Source organism: Gavia stellata, chromosome 5 (genome assembly GCF_030936135.1).
Source record: "Gavia stellata isolate bGavSte3 chromosome 5, bGavSte3.hap2, whole genome shotgun sequence".
In the NCBI taxonomy this organism is placed as follows: Eukaryota; Metazoa; Chordata; class Aves; order Gaviiformes; family Gaviidae; genus Gavia; species Gavia stellata.
In genome coordinates this window covers 58,340,419-58,360,276 of record NC_082598.1, presented here as the reverse complement: position 1 = coordinate 58,360,276, position 19,858 = coordinate 58,340,419, and the positions used below count along the sequence as shown (strand labels likewise).

Sequence of the window (19,858 nt, the reverse complement as noted above, 5' to 3'; positions counted from 1 at the left end):
CCACCAAATGTTTTTTTCTTTCTTTTTTTTTCTTTTTCAGTCTGCTGCTTTGAAAAGTAGAATTTATTTGCTGTAAATATATCAATAAATGAAAGAATACAGGTGGTGCCGGTGTAACAGTGTGCTAGTACCACCCTTAATTCTAAAGATGAATATGTGGATTTTTTTTTTTTTTAAAGACCTGACTGTTAAGGCATAACCTCCTCTCCCAGTTTGGGCCACTTAATTATTGAATCTATCTCCTTAACAATATAGGATTAGTCTTTAGAAGATTAAGAGAAAGTTACAGAGCCAAAGCTTGACGTGTAGGCACACTGCACGTTGCCTATCCCTCTCTTTTCAAAGTTCTTAACTGGTGTGAAGCAATGTAACTTAGTCATCATCACTGATTCATACCAATTAAAAACCTGAGCCCAGTTTTTCTGGTGCCTCATAAATGTGCGTTATTACAATGTAAATTATTTCTTCTATAACTAAAAATGTATCTTGGAGAAGAAAAACACTATTCTTGTTTTAGGCTTTTGAAAGGTCAGTCCTTTTTGCCTTTAGCAAGGACAACCTGTTCATGCTTTTGGAATGTTCTTTTTTAGAAAGTAGATGGAGAACTGAACTGAAGAAAATCCTGGTTTTGCTGTCTAAAGTGTGAACAATATACACCATCTTTATATTTTTGTGTCCTTAATAAATTAATGATGTCATAGTTTAACCCATGATTCAAGCGCAAGCACTGGAAAAATGCAATAATAAACAAATTTTGAAAGAGTGTCTTTTCCATCTGTTGTATCTGATTTGAAAATATGCGTAGATCTAAAATGAAGATTTATGGTGTTCTTAACTATCAGATTAAGATAGATTCTCTTGTCTGTTAAAGCTTAAGTGCATAGCTGAGTCTTTCTGTAGTGTGAAGATGGCATGTTGTCTCCCACGCCTTAAGGTTCGTGGCTGATTTATGTGACCTTTTTTGATATATGGCAAGGCATATAGTGGAGTACGTACACTAGTAGTTTGCTTTCCTTTAGTCAAAACCGTCTCCTGTACAGCAGTATAAAAGTAGTAGATCCGCCACAGACCTCTGGCACTGCTATGCACATAGAGAACAAATTATTAAATCATTAAAAAGAAATAAGGCACATTGAGGCAACCTCCCCAGGACCACAGCAATGATCTGACCATAGTCTATCTGTAATAATTATTTCTGATTTGGGTCACTATAATCTAGGATTTCTGATTGCAAAGATTAGAAATACCCATTACTAGGAGGTGAACGTCACCAAAGTTGTGCTTGATATTTTTGCAAATGTCTTGGAAAACCTGTTAATAGTTACATTCTTGTTCCTACATGGTCTCTACAATGGTTCTACATCGGTAGTTATTTCGACAGTTACTTCTAATGAAGATTGAGAAGCATTTTGGGGTTTAATTGGAGGAATTTGGGGGAGGGGGGAGGAATTGTTTGTTACAGCCTTATTATTGACTTGTTACTTTTTATTGCTTATATTTCAGTTAAAATATCAAGTGTCAAAGTCTAAAGCTGTTATGTGGCTGAAGTTGGTTGTGTGTTGGGTGTGAGGATTTTTTCTGTTTGTTTGTGGGTTTTTTGTTTTTTTGCCAGTTTCTTATGGTAGGTAAAAAAGGCAAAAGCTTTTGAGCAGCTGACATTTAGTGCTTGAGAAGATAAATTCAAATAAGTAATTGACTTTTGGTTTTTGGAGATATAAACCCCTCCAATTTCTTTAATTTTCAAAATTCCCTACGTAGATATGGAATAGCAGTGGCATGAATTTTTTTGACATTTGAATGAAAAAAAAAATCCTTTCTAAACCTTCTGTTCATAAAAATTAGATTCATAAATGTTTTTGGAGGAATAAAATAATTTCAAATATTTTGAAGCTAAACTAAGTTAAAAATTAAAACCAGCTGATCTTCTGGCATTTTATTCTTACTCCCTACCCGTAGGTAAATGTAGTGAGCTTAGGAAAACAATGTATTGGCAAACTTGGCTACTATAAACTAGCTTTGGTTATTGCTCAGTATCATTAATCGTTATTAACCCAGCTCACTCCACTGAGATTCAAACTTTTGTTTTTCTTTCTAAGCTTTATATTTTTAATATAAAAAGATGTTCAAAACAAACTACTTTTTAAATACTCTGGATTAAATTCAGTTTGGCATGGATGTTTCTGATACTATTGTAGAGACGTTTTTAGAGACGTTTTTCCCCCAGGCAAGAAAGTTCAGAATAGTTGTGTCATGTGTTGTGTAAAGCTGTAAAAATCTGTGGACTTGTTGTAAGCTGAGATTGTGCTTAGTATAACTTCATGCACTGCTCCTTCTGCTGCAATGAGTCTCCACCAAATCCTCCAATTAATGCAAAGTTATAAAACTACAGACAGATGGAAAATTAATATTTATAGCAAAATGCTCAGGGTTTTGATAACTGGAAACTCTTGGAGCAATAGATGATGTGAGCAGTTTAAGATTTAGAGAAAGCAGCCTGTTCAGGAAACATGAAAGCTCGTGTACATTCTGAAGTGGTAGGTCATCTAGCGATGACCTTAAATGTCAGCATTAGCGTTTCTGCGTACTGGAACCATGTGTGATTAACTGTTTAAAATGAATTGGTTTGTATTGGTAAAGTATAAATAAATAGATAAATATATAGAAATTATTTCCTCAAATGGTCCCCAAAACCCAGTAGAAGTTTGCCAGACCCACCTCTCATCTCACAAGTTATAAGAGGTTTGCAAATGCCACCACCTTGACAGAGACCCGAGTGGCGCAGAAATCAAAAAAAGCTTTTAATGAGATGGAGAAGTGGTTCACATCACTCAGCAGCCCTTAAATACTGCTGGCTTGACGAGCCAAAGGTCGAGGCGGTGGTATCACAGAATCACTAAGGTTGGAAAAGACCTGTAAGATCATCAAGTCCAACCATCACCCCAACCCCACCATGCCCACTAAACCATGTCCCACAGTGCCACGTCCACACGTTCCTTGAACACCTCCAGGGATGGTGACTCCACCACCTCCCTGGGCAGCCTCTTCCAGTGCTTCACCGCTCTCTCAGTAAAGAAATTTTTCCCATTATCCAGCCTGAACCTCCCCTGGCACAACTTGAGGCCGTTTCCTCTTGTTATATCATGATTTCATTAATAGTGGTGTAAGTCCAGAGTAATTTTCCTAACGTAAGTCGTGTGGTTACTTTGGGAATATAACAATAAGAAGCATTTTTCTGGTCATTAACACTTATATCTAGATCTAGAATAACGGCTTGGAAGGGATCAGCGCTTGATGTCAGAGGAAAGAACTGAACTGGAGCCCCTTCTTTGCCATCACTCTACACAGCACTAAACTGGCAATTTAATGCTCTGTGGAAATATGTTTTGCTGGCCAAATTTTATTCCTTCCTAAAATTCATATCTTGAAGTTACCTTCAGGGTTTTCTATTAGTGGCTTTAATGCCTTTTGCTGGTCGGTAGCTGAAGTTTTTTAGTTTCAAAGTCCTGTTCTTTTCTCAAAAGGAAACTTGTGAGTAGACATGTTTGTGTGTGTGCACGTGCACACCTATAGCACAGTTAAAGTTTAATAAAAAAATATTCTGCAAAGCAGGATGGGAATATTTTGTTGCTATATGCTGAAAGACAGGTCATTACTTGGTGAAGAACCTTATAAGTTTCTCGTGTTTGTGATCAGCCCAAACTGCTGCTCTACACTGAGGGCTGTTGCAGGGGTATGTGCGTGCATAGGGACTCTATTTTCACTGTTAGTTGGAAGAAAAAAAAAAGTATGTGTGTATAGAAACTTACTACATGTTGTAAAATGCTGTTACCTGTGTGAGAAGTTTCCATAGATATCTCTTGCAGAGGCTGGAATGTTTCAGGAGGAAGTTGCAAGGTTCTTCGAACTGAATTGACACTTTTGCTACTTTTCAGCGTATAATAACAAAATTTTCTTGTCTTGTTAAGTATGCTGTTGATTAATGAGTATCCTATGTCTTTCTTGCGTCGTATAATATTGTCGCCTTAAACTTGTGTTGCATTATGCCACTACTGTAATTATTAAAACAGAACAAGAAAGAAGGATTTTAGTGAGATTTATACTGTTCTGATAGGAATAAACCTCTCTACCTTCAGCAGCAAGAGCTGCTCTGCTTTTTTTTTTTCTTTTTCTGTTTTTATTAATATTCTTTTATTTCCCTGGCAAACTAATGCTATTTCACGTGTCTATTGAAATTGTATCACTAACATTGCTTTTCAGCATCTTAGTCTTTTAAGCCAAATTGACACAACTATATAATGCAAAGTAAGATTTGGCATTCATATGCATTTAAAAGCTATGGGATGATAGTTCAGATGGTTTGTAAAATCTTGGAGCTGTTTAAAGTGGCAGACAGTTGCTTAACTATTTGCACAAAAACTTCTGTGCGCCTACTATCTCTTACAAACGGTGAGATACAGGCACAGCAGAGGTCCTTACGCTCTGCGTCGCTGCGTTTGGAAATTCCACCCGTGCGCTTGCCTCTCTTCAGCAGCTTTGAGAGTCCCACCTGGGGTTGTCTCTTCAGAGCGGCAGCGTTTCCAAACTCTGTGTCACCACCACAGCTGCCGCCTCTCCTCCTGGCTGCACGAGGAGAAGTGCAAGCGTACTTCCCTTGCGTTTTCAGGAACAATATGTCAAGGCCACCAAGAAGAGGGGAAGAATGTTGTACTGATGTCTGCAGTTTGGAAAGGATGTTGAAGGTTGGAGTGCAGAAATGAGGGACGAAAATGATTTTATTTTGTCTTTAGAGGTGGCAGCAGACACTGACTGTAGTATGTAAATATTCATGGAGAAAGAACAATGAATAGTAAAGGATTCCGTAGCAAAAGCATACAGGGACTAAGCCATTGTGTTACGGCTAACAGATACAAACTGGAAGCAAAGCACCTTAGAGTCTAACAACATATAGGCTGTTGTTAGTGTTTGGGGGATGGTGAGCTAGGTGACGGTTTCTTCATCTCTTGGATGTTTTCACATGTGTTTTCTGGAGGATTTGCTCTTATAAATAAATACTAATATTTGGGCTTAATACAGGAATAACTGAAAGAAATTTAATGCCCTGTGTTAAGTTTGGTGTAAGAAGATTGAAGGAATGGTGCAGCAATTCTGAAGAATACAAAGACTTTTTGAGAGAAGAAAAGGAACAATTTCTTCTCTGGGGTTCGTGGTAGAAAGCACAAGAATTGATGGGCTTCAGTGCAGCAAGTTGGACATAAAGAAAAATGTTCCACTTGTCAGAACAGTGAAATACTGGGGAAAAAATGCCTGTGGAAGTTGCAGTAATAATTTAGATGTGGTTAACTTTTTCCTTGAGAAAGAGGGATGAACTGGCTGACCTCTAAAGTTTCTCCCAGGCTTTTTTTCTGAGAGCCTATAGTGGGTAATGTAGCTGTCAATTTTATCTTCAACTTCCTAAATCTTATTCTGGTTATCTTTTACCCCTGCTCAGCCAAAGTCTCTGGTCTTCATGTAGTGCATCTGTTTAATGCCCTTACATCCAAACACAAATCATATTCTGCATATAATTTCAAGAGAAAAAGTTACAACCCCCCATCTTCTTTTTAGGTCCTCCAGGGAAAAGAGGTAAGCGGGGCAGAAGAGGAGAGACTGGTAAGTTTTCATTTTCGTAAGATCCATTGTTATTTGATGTCTGTGTTTTTGTGAGGATGCGTACCCAGCATGCCTTCATTTTTAGTTTTATGGCTTGTGTGCTCTGAAAGGGAGTTCTGAGACTTCTCTTGTAAAAATTTGTGACCCTTGGCATATACCTGCTGGCCTTCCAGAGAGTGTTCTAGTCTTGGGCATCATTAATTTGTAGGCACACTTCATAATGCTTGACATGCTACCATTGGTAACACACTGGTAATTGTCAAACCATTTTGGTGTCTTCTCACACTTGCACAAGTTAGAATAACTCCATGTAAGTCAGCGGTTGGAGCACTGTAAGTCAGTGTTGCATCAGGCTCCCTTGGTTTGAGGCGTACAATTTCATAAGGAAATAAAGAAGGAAATAAAATTCCTTGTGTTAAGAATGTTGGTACTCAGGGAAATAATGTGCTAAGTAGACTACTCTGTATGAGAGAAATTGTTGTTTACTAGAAATGAGTAGCAATTAAGTTCTTACGGAAATGAGAAAAACATTTGTTGGTTCGTTACCCTGTACCAGGGAGGTTGTTGTTGAGAGAATCCCGCTGTTGGTGTGGAGCTCGAAATTTCATTTGAGACAATGCTGTGAGATGCTGAGCACCTCTTCCTGCTGACATTCACGGCAATTGGAACCGCTGATTACCTTGCGGGATTGAGTTTTTCATAAAGGTGAACTTTCTGGAGGCGATGCAGGAGAAAATGAGCATTTCTGTTCTCCTTGGCTGTCTCGTCTAATCTGCCAGTTAGGAAAATCTTCCAATCAACTTGATCTCTGTAAATCTTCTGTAGCCTTTCTTATCTCTGTAAATGACCATTTATCTGGCTCTTAAAAACTATTCCCGTATTTTCCTGCATCACAAAACTGAAGCCAAGCCCTGCCAAAGGTTAATACAAATCACCTTGGTGTTTCCATTCAGTGTTGGCTTAGTATTTACTTCAGAGAAAAATGCAATGGCACAGAAGGAAATTCTATGGTTTAAGATTGTCCTACAGGTGATCCTGGCAATTACTTTGCAGGATGCTTGTCGATTCATTTTACATCTCAAATAAACACATATTAAACTATTAATAAAGGAAATTGATCTCTCTCATTTAAAAACAGACCTGCACCTTAAAATGCTGTTTAAGAATGTTTACCAGGATAAAGAAATTGCCTTAGTTACTGGCCAATAAAATTGCATTGTTAAAACCAAAAGGCTGTCAATATTAAAAGCAATCTCAAAGTACAGCTGCTGCTGTTTTATGCTCCTTTTGCACTTCACTTTATTCAGAAATTAGAGAGAGGCATAAAAGCTTAATGAAATGCCATTGATTTGGGAGCTGCAGCTGCTCAGCTTAATAAGACTGAAATAGTAGATTTGATTTGTGGCCCTTTGATAATGTTTCCAAGAACTGCTATACAAAAGTCTTTGAGTCTAAATAATTGAAAAAATGTGCAAATATCACTTCACGAAGTGTGACATTTTAACGGGGAGCATTTTATATGTGTGCCTTGAGAAAGGAAGGTGATGAAAAGAAAGTTCAGCACTGTCAGGTGGCCACTGAAACCTCCCCTCGTAGGCAAAGTTGGAAGGCTGGGGGATGCTGGTACACGTCTGTCTTGACGAGATGCCAAGGTTAAATGCCAAGGGTACGTTGGGCAATTTTGCAGCCCAGCTGTGATCAAATGCCAACTGCGTGGCTAACTGGCGACGTGGTTACCCATGCTTTATGCGGAGTCTGACAAAATGAATTGTAGTCCGTGGCATGAAATTGCATGGAAATGGATGGAGAAGCAACTTGCATAAGATTGCATGACTGTAATTGAAGAATTGGGAAGGTAAGCGCATGCATTTAGGCATTAGTTGTGTTTACAACTTGCAAAGCACAACCAAAGCTGAAATGTACTTGAATGGGAAGATGTGTACAGTGTTTTAACAAGTGAGTGTTGCTCACTTACGATCCTGAGGCCTTGCGCTTGGCTTCGTACATATGTGTCTGTCTTTAATAACTTCATAAGCTTACATATTCTTTTTTTCTCTTTTTGTACCCTCTTTCCCTCTCCCCCGCCCCACAGGACCTCCTGTAAGTACAGTGATACATTGTTGGTTCTTCCAGAATCAGGGAGAAATCTGTTAGATCCTGTTAAGTTGTCACCATGATAAAATGATCATGTATCATCAAGAGGGGAATTTTGATATTTATACTTACACAGTGTAAACACTCGCTAATTATCTTGGAGCTGAATAATTTAATCAGAAAAATTTCCTTAAGGAAAAAGTCTCTAAAAGAACAAAGCTTTATATTCAGCGCTCCAGATAGCAGTTTGGATCGCAATTCCACGTAAGTATGTTACGTTCATTTTGCTTATGACTTGATAACAGCTATTTTCCTGCAGTATAAAAATGTGTGAGTATGCTATCTTTAGTCCAGACTCGGTTATTCTGCCTTTTGCTGGTCAGTAACTTCCTCTGCAGCTCTCACAAAGTCTTGGGGTACAGGCTCTTTCTGCTTTGGAGGTATACGGGCTATCCAGCTCATTGCAGTGTAATTGCTACTGAAGCCAGTAAGTGCTTGTGTAAAACGAATATTAAATAATAACTATTCACTTTAGTAAGTTGGTTGAATCTTGTGCTACTCCTGTTTGTAAGAAAACAGTTTCTCTCTTTTGGGGTTTAATGGTTGGTTTGGTTTTTGCTTGGGTGGGTTAGTTGGTTGGTTGGGGTTTTGTTTGCTTTGTTGTATGTTCCCAGGGTAGGTCAAAAGTCTGTCTTGAAGAACAGGACTAAACACATGTATATCAAGTATTTGTATTTGTCATGCCATCCATGTGCACCATATGGTGTAAAAGTGTGACCATTAAAACAGTATTTCTTTTACAGTGTTTGCAGAAGTCTAACTATTTTTTTTTTTCTTTTGATAGGCATAGTATTTCCATAATATTTTCAGGACCAGATTATCTGTCTATTCTATGCTACACGCATGTTTCAGAATAGTGAATTAATAAGTTGACTTTTTGCTGAGACCTAATGATTTTTCTGTAAACTGTATATACTGAGCAGTGATACTACTTATCCTTGAAAGATTTTGACCATGTGCTCAGCAGTTCATAGTGGCAAATTCATTTAATAAGCCATCAGTGAAAAGCCAGGCTTAACTCATAATGATGCTCTTTATTTGAAAGAAACACTGGCTTGCCCATTTTCTTTTGCGGTCTTCCCGTGAAACCCAAAGAGCAATCATAAATCATGATACAAGCGATTTTCCTGTAGTGAGACAACATGGCAAGAGTTCACTCTGTGCCTCGTTATGAATGTCTTTGACTTCATCTCCCCACTGTTTTAGTATAGGTCCATTTAAAAAAAAAAAAGTCTAAATCGTGGCGGTATGGACACAAACCTGAAACAGCTCCCCAAACTGAATAATTTTAAGTAGCTGACTTAAAATTCCGAGTTTCATACTCAAAACTTACAAGGCTTCATCTTGCTGACAGGCAGTAAGGGTTTAAGTTGCTACAAGCCATTTAAAACTGTAATTTCTGTTTCTAATTCACTTTTCTATTTTCATAGACACTTACAGTCTGGCTAGGGGCAACTGTTGTGAACTTAGTTATTGTTTTCACCTGGAAGACTGGTAGTCGTTTACATTTAAAATAGCAAATATTTGTGTATCCCGCATAGCACTGCCTGGAATTAGGTGTATGGCGTATTTTCAAAGGCTACCGCAGTGCTCTGTTTATTTTCCTTCTACATGACTACTGAGTGTCACATATAATAAGAGTCAAAGGCTGGGGCTTTCAATTTTTTTTTATGATCTGTTGCAGCATTCTCAAATTTCTTTTTTGGCACCTATGTTCTAGCCTACATATCTAATACTTTACTGCTTAAGCACTAAACCTTTTTTTTCTTTTAACCATGTATTGCCCTTCAGTCTATATGGCTAATTCTCTTCATAACAAAAGGAATTTCAGTGAGCATCAGAAGTAGCCAGCAGCCTTTTAATCAGAGGGTTTATTTAAGTTAAAACGTATAATTTCCATTGCCACAGCCTCGTTTCTTCACTGTGTAGTACCTATTTCATATTTATTGGTTTGTAATACCATCACATATCAAAAACTAATTGATGTGGAAATTATAATTTGCCAGTAACGTACTCTGCATGTTTGTTATGTCATATGTCATGACTGTGTTGTTAATGTGTGTCATACCATTTCATCTCATTCAACCAGGGTCTACCAGGGCGAAATGGCTATCCGGTAACTCATCATATATTTATGATAGCATATATTACTCTAAAATCATGTTGTTGTATTTTGGTTTTCCTTTATGACTGTCAAAAAGAGCTTTTTTCTGTTTCTCAGATGCCTAGAAAATGTTGGACTTTCCTTTAAAAGCAAAACAAAAAACCTTTGAGAAGTTTTTGAAAAGAACCTGAGTGTTTACAATGCATAAATGCAATGCACTGATTGTTTGACATTGTACATATTTTGTGTTGAGTTTCTGCATTCTTGCATACAAAATTAATTTTTTACTCCTATTTAAAAAAAAATTCTTTAGCCAGATACTGCATCTCAATTTTCCCTATGACAAAGCTGTATGGTAAAGTTGCCATAGGGAACCTCTGAGTCCTTTCTTTTAATTCTGTCCTGTTTCTCTTGACTGCTTATTCAATACCTTTTGAGCAAAGTAAAATGCTATTACAGAGGTCCGAGCAGTTGACCGCGTTATCTATCACAGAGTAATTTTCTGATAATGGATGTAAATCATTTTTCTGCCAGTTTCATTCATATCTTTAGGATTTACTGCCTGAAAAAAAATATATGAAATAATGCATCTTTCTAAAATCTGTTAACAATATATTTCTTTCAAGAGGGCAGGCAAGCTGACTGCAGTGTCCCACTCAAGGAAAGTATATGCCTACTGTCACGTGTGTACTAGAAACCAGGTGACAAAAGGTGTTAGTGGAGGCATCTCAGAGACAATACATATGTACAACATAGTGACTGTTAAAGTATGATAATGATCATACTTAGAGCACTTGATAGTATAGCTTGGAGGGCCCTCCCATATGGATTTGCTTATGTATTTCAGACAGAAGATGCCTAATGTTTCAGTGAGTTTTAAAAAATGTTTCTGTTGGTAAATATAAATGGCATACCTTGAACACCTACAGGTAGAGGGCAATTTCATAGAATCAGAGAATCTCAGAAGGGTTTGGGTTGGAAAGGACCTTTATAGATCATCTAGTTCCAACCCCCTGCCATGGGCAGGGGCACCTTCCACCAGACCAGGCTGCTCAAAGTCCCGTCCAGCCCGGCCTTGAACACCTCCAGGGTTGGGGCACCCACAACTTCTCTGGGCAACCTGTTCCACTGCCTCACCACCCTCATGGTGAAGAATTTCTTCTGAATATCTAATCTAAATCTACCCTCTTTTACTTTAAAATCATTGCCCCTTGTCTTGTCGCTACAGGCCTTGGTAAAAAAAGAAAATAAAATCTCTCCATCTTATAACCCCCCTTTATATATTGAAAGGCCTCAATAACGTCTCCCCAGAGCCTTCTCTTCTCCGGGCTGAACAACCCCAACTCTCTCAGCCTGTCTTCATAGGAGAGGTGTTCCATCCCTCTGGTCATCTTCGTGGCCCTCCTCTGGACTCGCTCCAACAGGTCCATGTCATTCTTCTGTTGGGGGCCCCAGAGCTGGATGCAGTACTCCAGGTGGGAGTACTGCATACGAGCGGAGTAGAGGAGGAGAATCACCTCCCTCAACCCGCTGGTCACACTTCTTTTGATGCAGCCCATTTCAATGCTTTTCTCTGGGCATCTTCTGTAGTTGCAGAGCTTTCTGAGAAACGTTCCCGATGAAACATCATCCACTGTCTATTACAACGTACTATTGCAAGTAGTTGAAAGTCCGCTGGTGAGGAATCGATCATGAGTATCAAGAAACCTGCTTGGAGATACTGAAACCGTTACCAGGTTTCAGAGTACACATTCCAATTTCACTTAGAGTGCTTAATCTGTGTAGGTGAGCGCACAGGTGTGCGGAGGAGAAGATGGAGTGAAAAGCCTGCTAATAAACCTTTCCTGGTCATCATCCAGCTGGAAGCTCTGTATACAAAGATTGGGATTTAAAAGAAAAAAGACCCACAGTGGCAACAAACCAGCTCTTACATCACAGCTTCTGTGGAAATTAAATATCTTTGGTGTTCCTCATTCCAGTTAATGAGCTTAACACACAAGGTAAAGTTTATATTGTGCAAAGCACAAAAGCCTTGTAGATTTAACTTTTTGGCCCAAAGTGTAAGTTGAGGTGAATGTATTAGGGTGGACTCATGCATGTTTCGAAGGCTTCATGAGGACAGTTTGAAAATATAATTTTCTTTAGAGCCTGAAGGCCCAGTCCTTTGTCCTGGTCCAGCTGCTTTCTTGAAGAGATTTGTCGTAGGATCTGAAGACAATAAAGGTTCTTGGAGGCCATGTTATTGAAATTGCTGGGTCTAATAGTGGTATTGTTATGGGCAAACTGTAGTCTGAATGCATTTCTGTGCATGCGTGCAGCCATCCGTGCGTGCACAGGCAAATGCGTGCCTTCAGTAGTGCTTAGCACTGATTGAACACTTCTTCCTGCTTGAAAATGACTGGGGATAGAATTTGGCTTTGGTCGTCGCTTGGCTGGCTGCTTCGATCTTTACAGTTACAGCCATATCCTTCTGCATGGACTGGGAAATATGTAACAGCAAGTGCAATGCACTTTAAAAGTACTTATACAGTCCTGTAGAGCTCTATGAAAAGGCTATTAGTGTTTAAAGTTATCTCTCTAGAGTCATATTTAACTCCTGTAGAAACCTTATTGCTTTAATCTTTATTGAATTTTATAGGATACTCTGTGAGGATAGTGAGGTATATCTGCCCTATATAACCTAAAAAGCTCACTGCTCAATAGGCCAAATCAAAACGTTGCGATCTCACGAAAGCTAGTGGCTGTTTTCTCCGAGACTTAAGTTTTCGTTGTCTGTGTTCATTCTAATTTTAAAGGTGCCTTAAGAAATAATAATAATAACAACAGTAAAAGGAATTACAGTGAGAAGTCTAAGTTCCTGGGAAGATATGGTATCAAAAGTCAAGAAAATAAACTGGACTTACTACTGATGAGTACCACAGTTATTAAGGGGTTTATAAGACCATGACTAATCGGTTATTATGTAAGGCACCATGAATACTATGAAGAGTGTACTGGTACAGCTCCTTTTTTTCCTCATTAAAAGTTTTGTATAACAGACAGTCACCAAATTCAGAGTTGTAACTCTTTCAACTTGAGTTTAAAATTGAAATAGGCTATCACATCTTCTTAAATGAAAGAGAATAAAAGAGTGCACCAACATTAGAGAATGAGAACACAGGCATTTGTTGCAGGGGTTTTGTATGGCAATGTCCCTTCAGAAATAATGCTAGAACTTGGGAAAAAATAAAACCCAACAAAAAAACCCAACCACTAAAAAAGCACCAGCAGCTTGTGAATGCAGTGAAGAGGCCAAATACACAAACCGTGTAGTGCTCTGCAGGAGAAAGAGAATCTTATAAGCTGGCTGAATGGGTAGAAGCTGTTTACTGTTTTCCATTGAAAAACTGAGGCAGACTGTGAGAATTTTTCCTACCCCTTTTCCCAAGTTGGGGTACAGATCAAGCTCAACACCCAAGTAAATCATCCTGGAAGTTGTTGCGTATGTGGCGGTAAAGCTGCACTATCTTCAGAATAAAATGTCAGAATATGAAGATGCCCATGTAGCATTGCTTCATAAAAGAGGGGATTGGGGAAATTTCTCCTACCTTTTTCCATGATGTCAGTCTGCAGAACACCTGATGCGTTTACAAGACTTTGAGGAGCTGTGGAGGGTTATGGCTGCTCCAGGTGACCATGTGCCTTGTATTAAATCCCATTTCTCCTAACATCCTTGTTTCATCTTCAAGAAATGTAGGCAGATTCCTCTCTTGCAGAAAAGGATGTGTCTAAATTGGAGTTGGTTCTCCTGTAACTGTAAAATATCATCACTTGCCCAAACCTGAAATGTAGATCTTTAAAATTTCACCTGTCATTTAATTTAAAATTTTCCTAGCTCTTGAAAAGACTTACTTACCTCTGAATGGTGAAGATAACAAACTGGCAGAGCTGAGGACTACAGGTAGAGAATTTCAATTATTCTTTAGCCTGTTATAATTCCTTCTAGCTTAGAAAATGTCTTTATCATGACACTTCTGATTTTTGCACCCGTAAAAACATGTCCCAATATACCATAAGACAAGCTGGTATCCCGATAGGTAAAGAATTTCAGGTTGCTGTTAGAAGGCTCTGGCTCCCCCACACCCTCTTTTCTGTTCCTGTATTACTAAAGGCGAAGGGAATTCCAGGTAGCACAGAGAAGGGCTGTGAGGGGGTTGAATTTGAAGAAATAGGCCTGGTGTGGAACAACATGAAAACTACTGTTGTGAGAAATTGGAAAAAGGCATTTTGTTGTCCTGCTGTGTTGCTTTGTCTTTGATGGTGCTTCATATTTCATTTTCTGCTGGGCCTCCAGTTAGAGGTGGGGGTGTGTAGGCAAACGTGTAGTAAGTAGCAGTGTCTGCGTATGTATGTAAAATGAATCCCATCCAAATGCAGGGTTTTCAACTTCAGATACTATGGAAGCTCAGTTGCTGTAAACCAAACATAACTGGAATAATCAAAAGAGAAGAAATGAGCAAAGATTGAGAGTTGTTCATCTGTGATTAAGCACAGCCTAAGGCGCAGTATTAAGCACTTCTGCAACAGCGGTGCTATTTCCAGTAGCTGATCAGGTCTCCTCTTTTTCACAGTTGTAGTAAAATACAAATGTCTAAGCTCAAGGAGCAGCTATGTCGGTTCCTGACCTTACCCTGAGGATTTGGCTGGGTGATCCTATAGAGGTTTCCCACTCTATAGCATGGTTTTTTCTCAACAGGTGTCTTCGCAGACCACCTTTTATTTTTGGCATTTGACCAAAGTAACGTCTTAAACATATACCAGCAAAACTTTTGCAATAAATTTCAGGTTTGGTAGTGAAGCATTGATAACTATTTCAGGTTTTAATTTTTTTTCTTTTCTTTTTAAATACACAGAAAATTCAAAACATCTGGAATCTCAAAAGCTTCTTTGTACTGTGATTTTACTATGTGTTTTCTCAGTTCTGTATACTTTATCCTTATTTTTAGTCCTGGCAGAGGTGATTGGCTTGGGAGACACGAGGTTTTCAGTTGATCCATTTGCCTCAAACTACTTGCTTGTTTTCAGGGAGCGGGGAAAATCCTCTGCTTTCTTCAAAGAGACACAGTTGGTCAGCTGTCCGTCTCAAAAGATTACTGGGTTTACAGATTTCTTTATTCATAACCATGTACTCCTTGCCCATTGTTCCAAAAAGTTGCCAGCTGATGCCAATGCTTTAGATTCAGCAGAAAATGAGTGACTACTCAGGATGAGCATAAATTAAGTCCTTAGACTTTTTTTTTTTTCTCATTTCACATATCAACTTTCCATTAATACATTCACTGCAACAAATCGGAACTCCAGGTAGTCTTGCCATGGTTCACCAAAACTCTGTATACAAGCCGTTTGTTAGTGAGTCTTCCAAGAACATACTTCAACTCACTTGGAGTGTAACACTGATCTGTCACAGCCAGTCCCTAGACTTCTTTGTATGCTGCACACAAGTGCTACAGTCCTGCCACAGAGGCTTATAATGAGAGCTGGACTTCTTTACTGTAGTCAGGCCAGGAGTAGAAGTTGGGGAGATACGGCATTCAGTTCCACTCTCACACATGAAGTTAAGCCAGCTTTCTACAGCTGTAGGCAAAGGATGCTTTCGGTCTTTTCTGTGGATGCATCTGCCAAGTCCAGCACTCGGTGGTAGCTGTAGCTACTGGAATTGATGGTTCTAAGTGGTGGCTACCAGTATGGCCTTTTTCAAGCCATACCTGTGCTATATGATGTCAGCCTTGAACGAAGGTCAACCAGAAGTGGGTCACTTGCTTAAGTATGAATTTTGCCTTGATATCAAACCATAGATATGGTCCTAATTGCAATTTTTAACTGCAGCATCAAAAATTGCATTCTGGTGCTTAATATTCTGATAGGTAAAAGATAAAATCCACTCTGTAAAAAAAGTGAGTTACACCTTTCTTCCTTGCAGTTGTTGCCATCACAGAATGATAGGGGTTGGAGGGGACCTCTGGAGATCATCTAGCCATCCTGTAGTATTGGTTAACAGGCCTATAGTCGCAAGTTGTGTCGAATTGTTTGTTCTCGGAAAACTTCAGTGGCACCTCAAAAATCTTCCTAACGGTCACGACAGAGTGTATCAGAATATCCCAGTAATACAATATCAGAATCCTCAACAGTTATGCTGTTCCCAAATACAGGCACAACACACACTTGCTGCTAAGCAGGTTAACTAAGTGGTATTTCTGTGCCATGAGAACCAGAAGAAGGCTGTAAGAATGTGGTAATTTTTCAGAAAAATACAATAGCTGAGGACATACTAATAATACTCAGCAAATAAACTTCCAGTTTTTCTTACAAATTGTGGGAGAGTCTCTAAATTCGCATGGCTGTCTGAGTAATAACTGTGCCCTTTGTAATGATGTCAGTCACGTTAATAAGATAATGGTTTTTATGACCTTTGAATCTATAAATAATATATAATACAATTCATCAGTTTAATTTCTTTGTATGCCAATTTTCTTACAGTGTTTGAAGATAATCATAAAAGTGGACTCAAACAGAAAAGTTTGAGACCTCTTAAGCTTATAGTTGCTATTAATTTTGCGTCACAGATGACAATTGAAGCTATACATCCAAACATGTTTATTAGCTTCTAAGAAGCCAGTTGCCGTTTTGAATGAACCGTGGACTGAATCCTTTCCTCTGTTACGTTCATGTAATGCTGAGTGCATAAATAAGAGAAGGCAGTGTTTATTTCTGCAAATCCCTGGAGGATGCCCAGAGTGCCCCAAGCTATTCCATATCTGTGGCTGTGATAGTGAAGTAACAGCTGCCTCATCTGCAAAAGCCAGCAGTATAAAAAGATACTTCTACCCTTTTCCTCACTTGCAATTATAAAAAGAAATTGCCATAGATAAGCTAAAGTAGATACTTCACATGGTGACTTATGAAAATTACTTGTGCTGCAGGAAATGCCTGCCTACGTAGTAGGCGCTCATTAAACTTTCTAAATTATTTTAGTCCGTTTTCTACATAGCATTACAAATAAGGATGTAGAATAATAAACCAACGTTATAACAGATAACCTCAATGTATCATTGGTAATACAGACAATTGTTACCATATGCTGGATCTGCCAAGACCCTCTTTTAAACTAGCAATTTCCATCTTGGATGCATTGGAGAGAGAACTCCTGTGTTGCAAAAGCCACATCTCCGCATGGCGCTTTCTGGATGTCAGTGTGTGGTGAGAACTGAGCACATAATGCTAGGATACTGTGGGCTAGTGTGAATCAGGGTAGTTTAGATTCACAGCTGACATCAGTTCAAAATGACACAACCCCATATATCTATCAGATAAATACAGAATTATCGCTGATGGTGGATTGATAGGATAGGCGTAATTTAACAATTAAATGTCTTTTTTCAGTATTTTCCTCTGCAGCTTTAAAAATTACCATCATCTCTTTCCTAATAAAGCATGTATAGGTAAAGAAAGGAATTAAGCTGGTTGCTCATTTATTTGCCAGTGTAAATAAATCTCTGGTCTCTCTCTAGGCTACTCCCCGAGTTCAGCTTGGCAGCTAAGCAGGTGGCATGCAGAAGGCTGTAGTAATGATTTTCACATTTATGCTTTGGCAGGCATAGCTAATGCTTGAACTGTACCTAAGATCATTCATACTTGCCTTTTGTTGGGCACGCCACTTAAAATTTCCCAGTCGTTTCTTCACGGTGTTACTCTCTGGTGTTAACACAAATAGCTTCATTTATGCAACAAACTACCTTGGAGCAAAATTTTGTGTTCCAAAGGAATTGTAATTCCAGGCCTCATTTCTCAATTTATGTTTGACAATTGCACGTGGATGTAGAGTGAGGAACCGTTGACTGCTAAAAGTGCCTCTTGCAATTTGCCTGAACTGTCACTCTCTCACAAGAAGTTTTGAGATTCAAAGAAAATGTTAAAGCACTTGCAGTAGAAATCCTGTATTTAATTACTATTTACCTCTGTCGCAAATGGGAAGGGGGATCCCAAACCATCCTACAAGAATTCTTAAGTCATCAATTCCTTCACCTTGAAGGAGGGTTGCAAACACGATGCATCATTCTCTTTCACGCTGGATTTTTCATTCGGACTTATGATATAGCTGAACGATACGTAAAACTTTACTACCCATACAGCTCCCAGACAAATATTGCGACGTGGGAGTTTAAGTGCATTGTTAATCCTAGCTGAGGTCAAGGGGTGTAAACTTTCACTGAAGAAACTTGTTCCTCAATCGCTAGACGAGGTGGTTGGATTCTGTGATTTCCAGAAAGCGCAGGGTGGAAGTGCTTTCTCTGCCGCTCTTTGCACCCTGGCTTCCCCCTCCAGTCAGCCTTCAGTTCCCATTTATGAGAGAGACGATACGAGGAGCAGGCGGGCACCTGAACTGGTGGTTCTTATAAAGCTGAATGAGGAACAGTTTCCCTACTGGGAATCGAAAAGTTTCTTTCGTACGCCTGCAGTGGCCCCCACGCTGCTTAGCATCATCCGGTCACTCCACCAGAAATGATTTGGTTGGCGTCTGTCAAGCTAATAAGGTTCTCAGCTCTATGGTTTTGGGTTTCTTTTTCAATGCCAGAAGTTAGCTGGTAGAACAAAGCCTTAAAGCACTTTTGTTTCCATTCCTGGGGATCTTTGGGACAGGCACATTTAATGTGCATCTTGCCTCTTGCATCACAAGGAAAGTACTGGGGGGTTGTTTGGACTGCCCTTGTTTGCATTTTCTCAGCTGCATGTGTGCATATCGAAATCAAGATTAGTTAAAGCAGTTTCTGAAAGCAAACATGCTTGTCTGGTAGGAAAAGATTTATACAAGCAGTGTGGAATGTCAATTGGAAGTTTTTTCCATGACTGTGTAGGATGCAGATCATAAATCACCCTCACAAAATGGTTCTTCGCCCCCCCCCCCGCCTCTTTTGGCTTAAGCTAAAGCAATTAATATTTATTATTTTTGCTAATATAGAGATCTACACAGTACTGATAATCTAACAGAGGACCATTGATTTAAGAATTCTTTTTGGATTATTTTGTACACATTCATGGTAGTCATTCTCAGTATAAATGAGAGAAATTTAACCCTTTGCTGGTTTGCCTTACAAAAGGAGCATGATGAAAAACAATCATGCACATAAGCACTCATCAGTTGAAAAGATTATTATGTTTTTAATGTAGAAATCAGCTTCTTGCTGCTACATGATATTCTTACCAAAATGAACTGCTGTTGCTCCTACTTGGAAGGCTGGAATTCTTAGCAAGTGAAGCAAAACCAGGAAAAATTTGGAAATTGTTAAAAGCCACAGTATCCTTTCTGTAATAGTTCCTCATTTTACCAGATCAACTGCAACTAAGATAAGCAAAGCTAAGGGTAAATTCTTCTACTTTTGTTCATGCTGAACAGCACTTACTCAGAGAAGCAATCCCCAAAATAAGTACTACTTACTATGAGGGGGCAGAGTGGAATTGGGACCTCTGCGGAGAAGAAATTAGGAGACAAATTGTGGGTGCTAAGGAAGTTCTTTACTTCTCAGTACACGGATTTTTGTGAAATAGAAGTTGTATCACTATACTGGAGTTTAAGGCTTACATTCAAATTCATATTGTAGTTCAGTAGTATTAGACCTGTATACTGATTTTTTGGTCTCCGGCAGTTGGAATGATCTTAGTTTGCCACTTGCAGTTAGTTTCAGAGGGTAACGTTAACAACGGTACAGTTTTCCATAGGCGAGAGTGAAGGTTGAAAGCAAGTGCCCCAAAAGCACCAAGAGTAACATACAGCAGTTCGGTATCTTTTGTCATGCATAACATGGTGTTTGCGTTCCTAGTCCTTGTGAAGGTGCAAGTGTAGGTTCCTTCTTTTAGTAGGAATACTCTTCCCGAGTGAGTCCTGTGGTTTTCGTTCAGGTAGTCTGACTGATTAGC

At 39.0% G+C, this 19,858-nt stretch overlaps 1 protein-coding gene across 1 annotated transcript in view; it reads left to right on the top strand.

Moving 5' to 3' along the window:
- The window catches only part of COL25A1 (collagen type XXV alpha 1 chain), a 321,239-nt gene that overhangs the window by 159,909 nt on the left and 141,472 nt on the right, over nt 1–19,858 (top strand). The window contains exons 3-5 of the mRNA XM_059818218.1: nt 5,605–5,649; nt 7,742–7,749; nt 9,893–9,919. Of these exons, the coding sequence (XP_059674201.1) occupies nt 5,605–5,649; nt 7,742–7,749; nt 9,893–9,919 (80 nt within the window). The remainder of the gene's footprint in view (nt 1–5,604; nt 5,650–7,741; nt 7,750–9,892; nt 9,920–19,858) is intronic.